A 15905-nucleotide genomic window follows, 5' to 3' on the forward strand; every position below is an offset into this window, starting at 1 on the left:
TATTGTATAGCAATCCAATACAATGAGAACTGCACAGACCTGTATATCGATGAGACAAAACAACCACTTCACGAACGAATGGCCCAACATAGGAAGGCTAGCACCTCAGGTCAAGATTTGGCTGTATATCTATACCTAAATGACAAGGGATACTCCTTTGATGATAACAATGTGCACATTTTGGACAGGTGGTTTGAAAGAGTTGTTAAAGAAGCCATCTTTGTCTAACTAGAAAATCCATTTCTGAATAGAGGGGGTGGCGTACGAAGCCACCTATCAGCTACTTACAACTGAGTCCTAACATCTCTACCCCTGCGGTCCCACAGCAGTTCACACCTGCATTCATGCAAAGATAAGGCTAGTGCTCCTTTTATTATCCCTTTACAACCCTCATGTGATTGCTGTACCTTTAAACAACTCACAGATTTTATAAACCAGAAATCTGCCTACCATGGATCAGAACTGAAGAAGCTTCTCGGATGAGTGTCAAGACATCTTCTAGACAACACAGCAAGTCCAATTGCCTTGATTTACTTAGTATTCCAGAATCAAGTTATTCTTGAAAGATCATTACTGTAATACATCTGATTTTAGCTTCTCCTTCTCAAGCTGCAGGGTGAATTCTATCATATTAAGATCACTGCCTCCGAAGGATTCCTTTATCTCAAACTCCCTAATCAAATCTAGGTCATTACCTAACACCCAGTCCACAATTTCCGATTTCCAAAAGTTTCTCTAAAAAGCCATCTTGTAGGCATTCTACACATTGTCTCTTGGGATCCAGCACCAACCTGATTTTACCAATCTACCTGCAAGTTGAAATCCCCCATTACTATCACAACGTTGCCCTTTTTACCCGCATTTTCTATCTTACATTGTAATGTGTAGCCCACATTCTGGCTACTGTTCAGAGGCCTGTATTTAACTTCCAACGTGTTTTCTTCACCTTTGCAGTTTTTAACTCTACTGACAAGGATTCTACATCTTCCGATCCTATGTCACCTCTTTCTTAAAAATTTGATTTCATTTTTTACCAACAGAGCCACCCCACCCCTCTGCATATCTGCCTATCCTTTCGATACAATGTGTATCCTTAAATCTTAATTTCCCAACTATGATCTTTCAGCCACGATTCAGCAATGCCCACAATATCAATCTCTAACTGTGCTGCAAGATCATCTCCCTTATTCCATATATTGTGTGAATTCAAATATAATACCTTTAGTTCTATATTTATCACCCTTTCTGATTTTGGCCCCCTGTTACACTTTAACTTATCCCACTGCAGCGAAAAGAAAAGTTTTAAGCAGACTTCAGATCCACTGGAAGGTTATTCCAGATATGTGGAGCGTAGTAACTAAAAGCTGCTTCACCATGTTTAATTTTGACCCTGGGGACGGTACACAGATCTGCCCCAGATGACCTGAGAGGTATATAATGCAGCAGGAGATCGGAGATGTGTTTTGGCCCTAGACCATTCAGTGCTTTATAAATCAGTAGTAATATTTTAATGTCAATCCTCTGGACAGGAAGCCAGTGTGGTGATCTGAGAACTGGAGTAACATGTTCTACTTTCTTGGACTTAATGAGGATTCTAGCAGCAGCGTTCTGAATGAACTGCAGTTGTCTGAGGGATATTTTACAGAGACCTGTGAACCTGCCATTACAGTAGTCAAGCCTACTAGATCTTGCTGAGACATAAGCCCTTTAACTCTCGCTATATTTTTAAGATGGTAGTAGGCTAACTGTGTAGTTGTCTTAATGTGGCAGTTAAAATTTAAGTTGGAGCATATAATTCAGACAACAGTAGTAGAATAATTTCAAGTGTGTATAAGGGTTTGTCAAATCTTAAAACACATTGGACTTCGTACATTATAACAAAATGGGAGAAGGAAGGAGGGATAATAATATCTGAGGAAGACTGGACAAAAATATGGAGGACTCATTCCACTGAGATGCATCATAGGAAGTCATTCCTGCCTGTGGCCATCAAACTTTACAACTCAGACATCCTGAGCCAATAGGCTGGTCCTGGACTTATTTCCTGTCATAATTTACATATTACTATTTAATTATTTATGGTTTTATTACTATTTATTTATGGTGCAACTGTAATGAAAACCAGCTTCCCCTGGCATCAATAAAGTATGACTATGTATCAATGGAAGTGTACCAGTTCACAGAACTGGAGGGAGTTCGGGTAGAAAAACTAAGATATTTTATTACACCCTCTCAGAAATCCCGTTATGATAGTAACCCCCCTGTTTGCAGGAGAAATTGTGGAAATCAAAATGCAAACCATTATCATATTTTCTGGGAATGCTCTGTTATCAAAGACTATTGGAGTGGGATACATAATGCCCTACAAGACATCTTTAAATGTGAAATACCCTTAGCGAGTAAGACCATATATTTTGGGTATATACCTCAAGAATGGTTGAAAAGAGATAAATATTTAATGAATGTACTGCTGGTGGCTGGTAAAAAGACCTTACCAGGAAATGGTTATCACAGGAGAGCCCAACTTTAAAGGTATGGATCGAAATTACGATGGACATCTACAAAATGGAGAAGATAACAGCATCTGTATACTGTATTGGATACTGTTGGGGGGGGATGACTTACCTGGGACTAGCTGCAGTAGCCGGATCTCTGGCACTGAGTCTGGCTCTGCAGTGCAGAAGGGAGGGGGGGGGGGAAGAGGAGAGCGGTAGTGATAGGGGACTCGATAGTTAGAGGTGCAGATAGAAGGTTCTGTGGTCGTGACAGAGAATCCAGGATGGTTTGTTGCCTCCCAGGTGCCAGAGTCAAGGATGTCTCTGATCGATTGCATGACATTCTGAAGTGGGAGGGTGACCAGCCAGATGTCGTGGTGCACATCGGTACCAATGACATAGCAAGGAAGAGTGAAGAGGTCCTGGACAGTGAGTATAGAGAGCTTGGTAGGAAGTTGAAAAGCAGGACCTCAAGGGTGGTAATCTCAGGATTGCTACCTGTGCTAGGTGCCAGTGAGGGTAGGAATAGGATGCTCTGGAGGAGGAACAAGTGGCTGAGGAACTGGTGTAGGGGGCAGGGTTTCAGATTTCAGGATAATTGGGACCTCTTCTGGGGCAGGTGGGACCTGTACAAGAGACACTTGAACCACAGGGGGACCAATATCCTTTCAGGGAGGTTTGTTAGTGCTATTGGGGAGGCTTTAAAGTAGATTTGCAGGGGGATGGGAACTAGAGTGCCAGAGCTGACAGTGTGGCTGGGGTGAAAATAAATGATGTTGAAAGTTTAAGCAAATCCACTGATAGAAAGGTTGTGAGTGGTGGTAAAAATCTTCTGAGGTGTATATATTTCAATGCTAGGAGTATTGCGGGGAAGGTGGATGAGTTGAGGGCGTGGATTTACACGTGGAATTATGATGTTGTAGCAATTAGTGAACTTGGCTACAGGAGGGGCAGGACTGGCAGCTTAATATTCCAGGGTTCCAATGTTTCAGATGTGATCGAGGCAGACGAATGAAAGGTGGGGGAGTGGCATTGCTTGTTAGGGAAAATATTACAGCAGTGCTCAGGCAGGACAGATTAGAGGGCTTGTCTACTGAGTCCTTGTGGGTGGAGCTGAGAAACAGGAAAGGTATGGCCACATTAGTGGGATTGTATTACAGACCACCCAATAGTCAACGAGACTTGGAAGAGCAAATCTGCAGAGAGATAGCAGGCAACTGCAGGAAACGTAAAGTTGTGGTGGTAGGGGATTTTAATTTTGCATACATTGATTGGGACTCCCATACCCTCCTTCACCGACACCAATCCGGCCGAGATAAACCTCTCACGTCCTTCCTGAACTTTGGCAGACCTGTCCTTCCCTAGCGGTTCGTTTACCATCTCGATACAGCCAGTCAAAATCGCGGCTTTTCCTTTTCCCGTCTCCTTCTTTGGGGCAAAGCACCTGGACGCAAAGTGTCTGACTTTCCCACAATTATAACAGACGACCCCAGGAGACTTCCTACCAGACTGCTCCCGGTCTACCTTATCCTTCTCACTAATCCCCGGCTTACTTTCTGACTTTTCTGGCAGACTCTCCCCGCCGTCCTGACTACCCTTCTGGTAGCCTTTACTCAGGGCAAACTTCATTTTATGCGTCAATGCATACTCATCCGCGAACTTAGAAGTTGCGGCTAACGTGGCTGCCTCTTTCTCATCTAAGTAGGGTCTCATACCCTCAGGGACACAATCTTTAAACTGCTCAATCCGTATCAGCTGTAGCAGTCTGTCATAATCCCCCTCTACCCCCCTTCGAGGCGCACCAACGCTCACAATATGTCTGCATCTCACGGGCAAACTCTAAATACGTGCAGTCACACTGCTTCCTCGCATTCTGGAACCTCTGCCGGTATGCCTCCGGGACCAACTCATAAATCCTGAGGATGGCCTCTTTCACCACCTCATACCTCTGGACATCTTCTGTGGACAAAGCTGAGTAAGCTTGTTGGGCTTTCCCTTTCAGTACACTCTGAAGCAAGACAGCCCACTTATCCCTCAGCCTGTCCTGACTTGTAGCAACTTTTTCAAAATGGAGAAAGTACCGATCCACGTCGGTATCGTCAAATGGAGGAACCAGCCTAACCTCCTGGGTCGCCCGGAACCCTCCACCTTGGTTTGGCACAGGCCCCTGCTCTGCCCTTATCCTTAACTTCTCCAGCTCGAATTCCCTTTCCCTCTGTTTCTCCTCTCGCTCCCACTGTCTCTCTCTCTCTCTCCCTCTCTCTCTCTCTCCTGCCTTTCTAACTCTTTCTCTTGCCTTTCTAACTCACTCTCTCTCGCCTTTCTAACTCTCTCTCCTTCTCTTCTCGCTCCAACTGTCTGTCCCTCTCTTTCTCTTCTCGCTCCAACTGCCGTACCTGGAACTCGTGCTCGAGTCTCAGTTTTTCAAGCTGCACCTGTACCGCGTCTCCGGCAGGTTTTTCAATAGACACCACCTCCAGCTCGCCTTGAGGAAACACACCTTTAGATACATAGTGCTCTACGATAGCTCTGTGTATCTCCTCTCTCCTCATTGTCGACTTCCCCTTAGCAAGATTCAACCGTTTGGCCACAGCTACCAGTTCCGATTTCCTGGCATCCTCTAATGCCTCCCAGGTCGGTGCCTTTATAATTTCTTCAGCCTCCATTTCTGATGTTTGTCTTTTCTTTCTTTCGGGAATTTTGACCCAATCAATTTACTCCATCCCAAATTTAGCGTTCAAAATCGCGGACAAGAACCCCACTTATGTTACGTACCCCGTAACTGGGTTGCCAAACCAGCAGAAATGGATCACTCAGTTGGAGTCTGGATTACTAGAACTAAGAAAGTTTTATTAAAGGAACAAACAACACGGTACTCTAATCAAAAGGATAATAAATGCAACAGTTCAGCAATGATAAACACACATGTACACAGCATTAAGATAACAGGATCAGTCAAGCTCTATCGTTGTCTAGGGGTAAATGACCAGTTTCAAAGTGACGCAAAGTTCAGTTCAATTTAGTTCAGTTCAGTTCGCAGTAATCGTGCTGTGGCAATGGACAGTGGGGGGGAAGGAGAGAGAGAGCGAAACGAATGAATATTCAACACAGCTTCCACACAGACCTTCGCAGTCAGCTGTCGGGCGAGTCCTTTGTGATGTCATCTGAGGTCACCGACCCTGACCCCCTCCATTTCCAGATACGATCGTTTCCCTGCAGTGAACCCGGCACCCAGGCAAGGGTGGACACACACCAGGTTCCCGCCGATCGTGCCTTTCCACCCTGTGCGTCTATGGCCTGGTCCCGCAACCGGCCTTCCAAAACTTCCCACCGACTTGTGAGAGACGCACCGCTTCCAGGGTCTCGTTACCTCGGGTGTCGTGTGTGTCCTGCCTTAGCGAACCTGTCCCTTTTTATCCCCCTGCTGGGGTATCGCCTGTCCATCACTTCAAACAGTTCAGGGTTCAAAGGGTGAGCCGATCTTGACAGCTCTCCTTCCCCTTCATTAACATCTCCAAATGCTGCTCCATTGTTTTCCTTATCTCTCTCTCTCCTGAAGACAGGTGGCAGACCAACTGCTGATCCCACTGGTGCCAGCACAGGACAGCTACATCTTAATCTATGTGTATTCTTGTCACAATAGGTTTGAATTGTGTCATCTTAACTAAATTAGCCCTAAGTGAGAGAAAGGATGACACTGACTTCTGAACTGATTCAGAGACATTGACACATGTTCAATCTTCTGAATTTTGTTAGTAAAAAAGAATGCAGGGTCTTTACATGACTTGGTAGATAGAAGCCACATATTGGAGGATGTGTGTGCCTATCAGCTGTAGTAAATAAGGCAAGTGCACTATTGCTGTTTTTGTTTATAATATCAGTGAAGAAGGATTGCCGTACACATCTCAAATCTGAATTATAGATGTGATGAGAGTATAAATGTTGTAATGGATCTGGAGCTCTATTTTCTGCCACCTGCATTCAGCTTTTCGACACTCCCTGATTTGGAGTTTAACCAGCGAGGACAGGCCAGAAGGCATAGGTGGCAATGGATTTGTTGGTAAGAGATGGAATTATATCTTTAGAATGAGGTGACATAGGGTCAGAGAATGTTGAAACTTTGTGGGTGGAGTTAAGAAACTGCAAGGTTTTAAAAAAAAAGGGAATCATACATAGGCAAACAAGAAAATCTGCAGATGCTGGAAATTCAAGCAACACACACAAAGTGCTGGTAGAACACAGCAGGCCAGGCAGCATCTATAGGAAGAGGTTCAGTCGACGTTTCGGGCCCAGACCTGTGTTATTCGTATATAGGCCTCCAAATAGTAGTCAAGATGTCGGATTGGAAAAAGCATGTAATAATGGTAATGACACAATTGTAATGGGAGACCTCAGTATGCAAGGGGATTGTGAAAATCAGGTTGGTGTCAGATCGCATTATAAGGAATTTGTTGAATGCCTATTAGATGGCTTTTCAGAGCAGTTTGTGTTTGAGACTACTCGGGGAAAACTTATCTTAGTTTGGGTGTGGTGTAATAACCCAGATCTTATTAGGGAGCTTAATGTAAAGGAACCCTTAGGAGGCAGTGATCATAGTATGACTGAATTCATACTGCAATTTGAGAGGGAGAAGCGTAAGTCATATGTATCAGTATCGCAGTGAAATAAAAGGAATAACAGAGGCATGAGAAAGGAGTTGCTCAGATGGATTGGAGGAGGATACTGGTAGGGATGATGGCAGAGCAGAGGTGGCTGAAGTTTCTGGAAATAGTTCACAAGGCGCAGGATAAACGTGTCCCACAGAGGATGAAGTTTTCAAATGGCAGGGGTAGGCAACCATGGCTGCCAAGGGAAGTTAAGGACTGCATAAAAGCCAAGGCAAGGGCATATAAAGTAGCAAAAGTAAATGGGAAGATGGTTGATTGGGAAGCTTTTAAAATCCAACAAAAGGCAACTAAAAATCTATAAGAAGGGAAAAGATGAAATATGAAGGTAGACCAGCCAGCAATATAAAGCAGGATACCAAAAGTATTTTCAGTTATATAAACGGTAAAAGAGAAGTGAGCATTGATATTGGACTATTGGAAAATGATGCTGGTGAGGTAGTAATGGGGAACAAAGAAATGGCAGATGAACTTGATAGGTATTTTGCATCAGTCTTCATTGTAGAAGTCACTAGCCGTGTCCCAGAGGTTCGTGAGTGTCAGGGAGCAGCAGTGAGTGCCATTGCTATTACAAAGGAAAAAGTGTTAGGCAAACTGAAAGGTCTTAGGGTGGATAAGTCACCAAGATCCCAGAGTCCTGATGGAGGTTGCTGAAGAGATAACAGATGCATTGGTCATCATCTTCCAAGAATCACTTGATTCTGGCATGCTGCCAAAGGACTGGAAGATTGCAAATGTCACACCACTCTTCAAGAAGGGAGGAAGGCAAAAGAAAGGAAATACAGGCCAGTTAGTCTAACCTCAGTGGTTGGGAAAGTGTTGGAGTCTATTATTAAGGATGAGGTTTCGAGGTACTTGGAGACTAATGATAAAATGTCAAAGTCAGAATGGTTTCTGTAATGGGAAATCTTGCCATCCAAATCTGTTAAGAGTTCTTTGAGGAAGTAACAAGCAGGATGGACAAAAGAGAGGGCAGTGGATGTCATTTAGTTGGATTTTTAGAAGGCATTTGATAAGGTGCCATGCATGAGTCTGCTTAACAAGATAAAATCCTATGGCTCTACAGGAAAGATACTGGCATGGATAGCGGAATGGCTGACAGGGAATGAGTGAGAATAAAAGGGTTGGCTGCCAGTGACTAGTGGTGTTTCTCGGGGGTCAGTATTGGGGCTGCTGCTTTTCACATTGTTTGTTAATGATTTAGATAATGGAATTTATGGTTTTGTGGCAAAGTTTGTGGATGATATGAAGATAGGTGGAGCGGTGGGTAGAGCTGAGGAAGCAATGCAATTGTAGCAGGACTTAGACAAATTGGAAGAATGGACAAAAAAGTGGCAGATGGAATACAGTGTTGGGAAATGTATGATAATGCATTTTGGTAAAAGGAGCAATATGTGGACAATTATCTAAATGAGATTGTTTAAACATCAGAGGTGCAAAGGGACTTAGGAGTTCTCGTGCAAGACTCCCAGAAGGTTAATTTACAGGTTGAGTCTGTGGTAAAGAAGGCAAATACAATGTTGACATTTATTTCAAGGGGAATAGAATATAAAAGCAAGGAGATAATGCTGAGTCTTTATAAGAAGCTAGTCAGGCCATACTTAGAATATTGTCAATAGTTTTGGGCGCCATATCTCAGAAAGGATGTGTTGTCATTGGAGGGGGTCCAGAGGAGGTTCATGAGGATTCTGGGAATGAAGAGGTTAACATATGAGGAGCGTTTGGCAGCTTTGGGCCTGTACTCACTGGAGTTTAGAAGAGTGCGTGGGGATCTCATTGAAACCTACTGAATGTTGAAAGGACTAAACAGGGTGGATGTACAGAGGATGTTTCATATGGTGGGAGTATCCAGAACTAGAGGGCACAGCCTCAAAACTGAGGGGCAATCTTTTAAAACAGAGGTAAGGAGGAAGTTTTTAGCTAGAGAGCAGTAAATCTATAGACTGGTCTGCCACAGACTGCGGTGGAGGCCAATTCCATGCATATATTTAAGGTGGAAATTGATCATTTCCTGCTCAGTCATAGCATCAAAAGATATGGCAAGAAGGCAGGTATATGGGGTTGAGTGGGATCTGTGATCAGCTATGATGGAATGTTGGAGCAATCTTGATGGGCTGAATGGTCTAATTCTGATCCTATGTTTTATACTCTTCTAGTCTTACGGAGGTGTTTCTCCATCGTGCTTTTTTCTTCCCAGAAACTACCTTGACTTCTGTGACCACTTTCCTTTTTCTACCTATGTCATTGGTCCCAATTTGTTCCATGAGCCTTCCCCTTTAGAATGCTGTGGACCCAATCCAAGATATCCTGACACCTGGGAGGCAACACTTTCAAAAGGTGACATCCAGCATTATGGACCCCCATCACCCAGGACATGCCCTCTTCTCATTGCTACCAATGCTACCAGGAGATACAAAAGTCTGAAGACATACACTCAGTGTTTCAGTAACAGCTTATTTCCCTCTGCCATTAGATTTCTAAATGGACAATGGACCAACCCATGAACACTACCTCTCTGCTGTGCTATACTGTACTGCTGCTGCAAAGCAACAAGTTTCACACCATATAAGACATAGCAGAATCAGGCTATTTGATGCGTCAAGTCTTCTCTGCCATTCAATCATGGCTGATCGTTTTTTCCCCTTTTCAGCCCCGCTCCCCGGCTTTCTCCCCATAACCTTTGATGCCGTGTCCAATCAAGAACCTATCAAGCTCTTCCTTAAATACACTCAATGACCTGGCCTCCACAGCTACCAATGGGAATAAATTCCACAAATTCACCACCCTTTGGCTAAAGAAATTTTACTGCATCTCTGTTTTGAGTAGATGCCCCTTTATCCTGAGGCTGTGCCCTCTTGTCCTAGACTCTCCCACCATGGGAAGCATCCTTTCCATGTCTACTCTGTCTAGGCCTTTCAACATTCGAAAGCTTTCAATGAGATATCCTTTCATCCTTCTAAATTCCAGCGAGTACAGATCCAGAGCTATCAAACATTCCTTATATGATAACCGTTTCATTCCTGGAGTCATCCTTGTGAACCTTTTCTGAATACTCTCCAATGCTAGCACATCTTTTTTTTAGATGAGGAGCCCAAAACTATACATAATACTGTGACCAAGTTATCAGAAGATTGATGCTGATAAGAGAGAGACAAATGGGGGAAACATTCCAAAATGCTAATAAGAGAGAGACGAGAGAGATTAATGAAAAGAGACACAGTTCCGAGTATTGTTTAGACCAGTTGCTTTGAACCTGAACTGTTTGAAGTTTGATGGACAGGCGATACCCCAGCAGGGGGATAAAAGGAACAGGTTCGCTAAGGCAACAGACACCACAACGACACGAGATAACGAGACCCTGGAAAAGCGGTGTGCCCCCACAAGTTGGTGGGAGTTTTGGAGGTCTGGTTGTGGGACCAACCATAGACGCACAGGGTGAGAAAGTACGATCGGCGAGAACCTGGTGTGTGTGTCCACCCTTGCCTGGGTGCCGGTTCACCTCAGAAGAACGATTGTATCCGGAACGGAGGGGTCACAGTCGGTGACCTCAGAAGACATTACAAAGGGCTCGCCTGAAAGCTAACTGCGAGGAATATCAGAGGTCCGTTGAATCCGATTTGAATATCAGCATTCGCTCTCTCTCTCTCTCTCTCTCTCTCTCTCTCCCCAACGGCACAACAGCGATTACTGCAAACTGAACTGAACTCTGTGTCACTTGAGATTGATCATTTTACCCCTAGACTGCGATAGAGCTTGATTGATCCTATTATCCTAGTTCTGTGTACATGTGTGTTTTATCATTGCTAACCCATTGCATTTATATCCTTACGTTTAGAGTACTGTGTTACTTATTTCTTTAATAAAACTTCCTTAGTTCCAGTAATCCAGACTCCAACTAAGTGGTCCATTTCTGCTGGTTTGGCAACCCAGTTACGGGGTACGTAACAATACACCACGTGAGGACTCACCAGTGCCTTATAAAGCCTCAGCATCACATACTTGCTCTTGTATTCTGGACCTCTTGAAATGAATGCTAACATTGCATTTGACTTCTTTGCCACCAACTCTACCTGCAAGTTAACCTTTAGGTTGTTCTGCATAAGGTTTTTGGATTTTCTCCGTGTTTAGAAAATAGTCTGCACATTTATTTCTACTACAGGTGCACATTCCTTTATCTGAAATTCTGAAATCCAAAAAGCTCTGAAAACCAAAGTTTTTTCTTGCCAACAGCTGACGTCACTCAAGTGTGACGTGGCAGCACTAGCAGAGGCCGCCAGACGTTAGTTGTGGCTCAGCGCTTGTACTGGTTACACCTGCATTTGCTCTTTGCTGCTATTTTATGTGCACTGTTGACTTTGTGTTTAATTTCACTGTGAAAATGTCAAAAAGAGCTGCAGATACCCCTATGGGTAACAATGAGAAAAAGAGAAGGAAGCATCTACCATTATCAATAATGCAGAAAGTGGAGTTATTGCAGAAGCTTGATCGTGGTGTGTCTGTGTGGTGTCTCACTGAAGAAAATAGTGTCGGAACTACCACTGTATACAATTTAAATAAACAGAAAGACAAGTTACTGAAGTTTTGTAGTGACAGTGATGTTCTACATTTGTTCCAATAAGTCATTTACCATGTGTTTGATTCGGTTCGTTTGAAGTTGTATATTTTTATGTTTTATTGAATGTTTTTGTTGGAAATAAAAAAATTTTCTTGTCATTATTCCCTAAACAATGCAACATAACAACTATTTACATAGCATTTACATTGTATTGGGTATTATAAGTGACCTAGAGATGATTTAAAGTATATGGGAGCATGTGCCTAGGTTTGGTGCGCCGCCGGGTCCTAAAGTCCACCGCACTGAAACAGGTTAAATAAGGGACTAGTATACATGCTTTTTGGTATTGGGGGGGGGGGGAGGGGCTGAAATCCGAAAAATTCTGAATTCCGAAATGCAACTGCCCCAAGGATTTCGGATAAGGGATTGTGGACCTGTACCAAAGTACATGACCATGCATTTCCCACATTGTATTTCATTTGCCCCTATCTTGCCCATTCTCCTCATCTGTCTAAGTCCTCCTGCAGCCTACCTGTTTCCTCAACACTACCTGCCCCTCCACCAATCTTCATATCATCTTCAAACTTGGCAACAAAGCCATCTATTCCATCATCTAAATCATTGATATACAGCATAAAAATAAACGGTGCCAACTCTGACCCCTGCAGATCACTACTAGTCACTGGCAGCCAACCAGAGAAGGGTTCTTTTGTTCCCACTCGCTGCCTCCTACCAATCAGCCAATTCTGTAACCATGTCAGTAACTTTCCTATAATACCATGGGCTCTTAACTTGGTAGCAGCTTTATGTGTAGCACCTCGTCAAAGCCCTTCTGAAAGTCCAAATATACGAAATCCACTGCATCCCCTTTATATATCCTAAATATAATCTCCTCAAAGAATTCCAACAGGTTTGTCAGGCAAGACTTTCCCGTAAGGGAACCATGCTGACCTTATCCTATCTTGTCCTGTGTCACCAAGTACTCCATAACCTCATCCTTAATGATAGACTCTAACATTTTCCCAGCCAATGAGATCAGGCTAACTGGTCAATACTTTCCTTTTTGCTGCCTTCCTTCTTTGAAATGTGGAGATGTGCAGATTTGCAAATGTGGAGCGACATTTGCAGTTTTCCAGTCCATTGCCATCACGCCAGAGTCCAATGATTTTTGAAAGACCATTACTAATGTCTCCACAATCTCTATTACTACCTCTTTCAGAACCCTAGGGTGCAGTTCAGCTGGTCCGGGTTATTTAGGCCTTAGGTCTTCCAGCTTTTTGAGCACCTTCATATATCAGTGGTATTAAATCTGATTCTGATATGGAGCATTTTTGTATTCGTAGAGGATGCTTCATTGCCACTTGCGAGGAAACGGACAATGTCCAGCACAGGCACTGAACAGGAAGAGGAAATGGACGAAATTAGCGTTGGGTATGATGTGTGAGCAGTAATTTTATTAAGCTTTTGTACTGTAGATTTTATAAATGATGATAGAATATACACGTGCATAGTACTGTATTTGTCAATGTGGAGCAGAGACTGAGTTTGTAAATCTAGTGGGACCAAATACTGTTGGGAATCGTGAGGGTGTGGCGCTGCGGGAGGGATGTGGGACAGGTGACAGAAGGAATGCCAGGGGTGGAGTAGGAATGCAGACACGCTCAGCTCTGGGACACCAGGCAACATCATTTGATTCCAAACAATTGATTTATTGATCATTACAGAATGTTTCTCTGGTACTTCTTGCTCCCTCTCTTCTCCTTTCTCCTTTTCACAACCATGAATCCCCTCTCCCTGCCTCCTTCCCATTCTTTTAAGACCCATTTCAGAATCATGTTTACTCACATATGTCATTAATTTTTTTGTGGCAGCAATACAGTGCAATACATAACATTACTACAGTACTGTGCAAAGTGCCGTGCTGGAAAACTGGCACAAACCAGGGCCTTCACCGCTATTGCGCTCTGCTCTCCTAAGAAACTGACATAGGGATCCCATAGAGATGAAAAAGTTAGTGATCGTTCCACAAGAGATGCAGATGCTGAAAAATCAAGAGCAACACACAAAAAATGCAGGAGGAACTCAGCAGGTCAGTCAGCATCATTGGAAAGGAATAGTCAATGTTTCACTTGGAGACCCTTTATCAGACTGGAAAGGACCAGGAAGAAGCCAGAATTAGAAGGTGGGAGGAGAGGGGAAGGAGTACAAGCTGGCATGTGATAGGTGAGACCAGGTGAGGGGCAAGATCAGTGGGGGGGGGGTGGAAGAGGTAAGGGATTGAAGAAGAAAGAATTTGATAGAGGAGAATGGACCATGGAAGAAAGAGAAATAGGAGGGAAACCAGAGAGAGGTGATAGGCAGGTGAGAAGAGAAGCGTTGAGGGGGAGGGGAGCCACAATAGCCAATGGATGAACAGGAGGGGTGGTAGAGAAGGATCTTGTTGCCATATGACTGTATGTGAAGTGAGCCAAGGAGTCCATGTGCAGAGGTTGCCTGTGAGGGCTGGTGTGAGATGTACTGCTCAACACTGAGTTGCAGGACCCAGGAGTTCATCGAAAATGGCTCATTGAGTAAGGACAGTACTGGGGATTCTCCATGGCTGCTCCATGTTGTTACAGGCTGACTGAATCTTAAGATCTCTCTTAGCATTTCCTGTTGTATGTGTTGGAACCTGGTGTCCCCCAATCTCTTTTCTCAGCTGCAGAGTTTTCACCAGTCTGGCAACTTCTGTGTGAGCAAGCTGAACACATACTGAGCTTCTATACATGGAGAAATAAGAACATAAGACATGGGTGCAGAATTAGGCCACTCCGCCAATACATCATGGCTGATTTGTTATCCCTCTCAGCCCCATTCAACTGCCATCTCGCTCTTTGGACACCCTTACTAATCAAGAACCTATCAACTTCTGCCTTAAATATACATAAAGACTTGGCCTCCACAGCTGTCTATGGCAATGACTTCCACAGAGTCACCACCCTCTGGCTAAAGAAATTCCTCCTCTTCTCTGTTTCAGAGGCAAGCTGTGGTGATAGGGGGTTGATGAGGAAGGCAAATAACGACGTTAGTATTCATTTCAAGAGGACTACAAAATAAAAGCAAGGATGTAATGTTGAGGCTTTATAAAGCACTGGTGATGCTTCACTTGGAGTATTCTGAGCTGTTTAGGGCCCCTTATCCAAGAAGGGATGTGCTGACATTGGAGAGGGTTCAAAGGAGGTCGATGGAAATGATTCTAGGGTTGAATAGCTTGTCATATCAGAGGTGTTTCATGGCTCTGGACCTACTCACTAGAATTCAGAAGAATGAGGGGGATCTCATTAAAACCTATTGAATGTTGAAAGACCTTGATAGAGTGGATGCGGAGAGGATATTTGCTATGGTGCGAAAGTCTAGGACCAGAAGACACAGTCTCAGAATAGAGGGACATTCTTTTAGAATGGAGGTGAGGAGGAAACCCCAAATGAGGTTCTTGAGGTGGCACAGTAGCGTAGTGGTTAGCACAATACTTTATCGTACAGGTGACCCAAGTTTATTTCCTGTGGCTGCCTATAAGGAGTTTGTATGTTCTCCCCGTGACCGTGTGGGTTTCCTCTGGGTACTTTAGATTCCTCCCACATTCCAAAGATGTACCGGTTGGTAGGTTAAGACCATAAGACATCGGAGCATAATTAGTCCATTCGGCTTATTGAGTCTGTTCCACCATTCCATCTGCATTTACCCAGGAGATGGACATAGAGCTATAGAAGTGAGGCAAAGCACCAACAAGGTCATGGACCCTATACAGATTACAGAGGAGGAGGTGTTTGCTGTCTTGAGGTAAATTAGGGTGGACAAATCCCCAGGGCCTGACAAGCTGTTCCCTTGGATCCTCTGGGAGGGTAGTGTAGACATTGCAGGGGCCCTATCAGAGTTATTTAAATCATCCTTAGTGACAGGTGAGATACCAAAGCATTGGAGGATAGCTAATGTTCTGCTATTTAAGAAAGTCTCTAAGAATCAACCAGGAAATTATAGGCCGGTGAGCCTGACATCTGTAGTGGGAAAGTTATTGGAAGGTAGTCTAAGGGACTGGATATATGAGTATTTGGATAGACAGGCTGATTAGGGACAGTGACCTTTGTTTTGTGTATGTCTAACCATTCTTAAAGAGTTTTTCAAGGAAGATGCCAGGAAAGTTGATGAAGGCAA

At 43.8% G+C, this 15905-nt stretch overlaps 1 protein-coding gene across 4 annotated transcripts in view; it reads left to right on the top strand.

Annotated features, from left to right (window-relative positions):
- The window catches only part of LOC140209884 (synaptonemal complex protein 3-like), a 189158-nt gene that overhangs the window by 25662 nt on the left and 147591 nt on the right, over positions 1-15905 (top strand). For 2 of the 4 annotated variants that reach the window (XM_072278513.1, XM_072278514.1), the window contains exon 3: positions 13058-13154. In XM_072278513.1, coding sequence (XP_072134614.1) covers positions 13058-13154 — 97 coding nt within the window. The remainder of the gene's footprint in view (positions 1-13057; positions 13155-15905) is intronic. The other 2 variants (XM_072278515.1, XM_072278516.1) reach the window with 1 other exon arrangement.

This window comes from Mobula birostris, chromosome 14 (assembly GCF_030028105.1).
Source record: "Mobula birostris isolate sMobBir1 chromosome 14, sMobBir1.hap1, whole genome shotgun sequence".
NCBI classification, from domain to species: Eukaryota; Metazoa; Chordata; class Chondrichthyes; order Myliobatiformes; family Myliobatidae; genus Mobula; species Mobula birostris.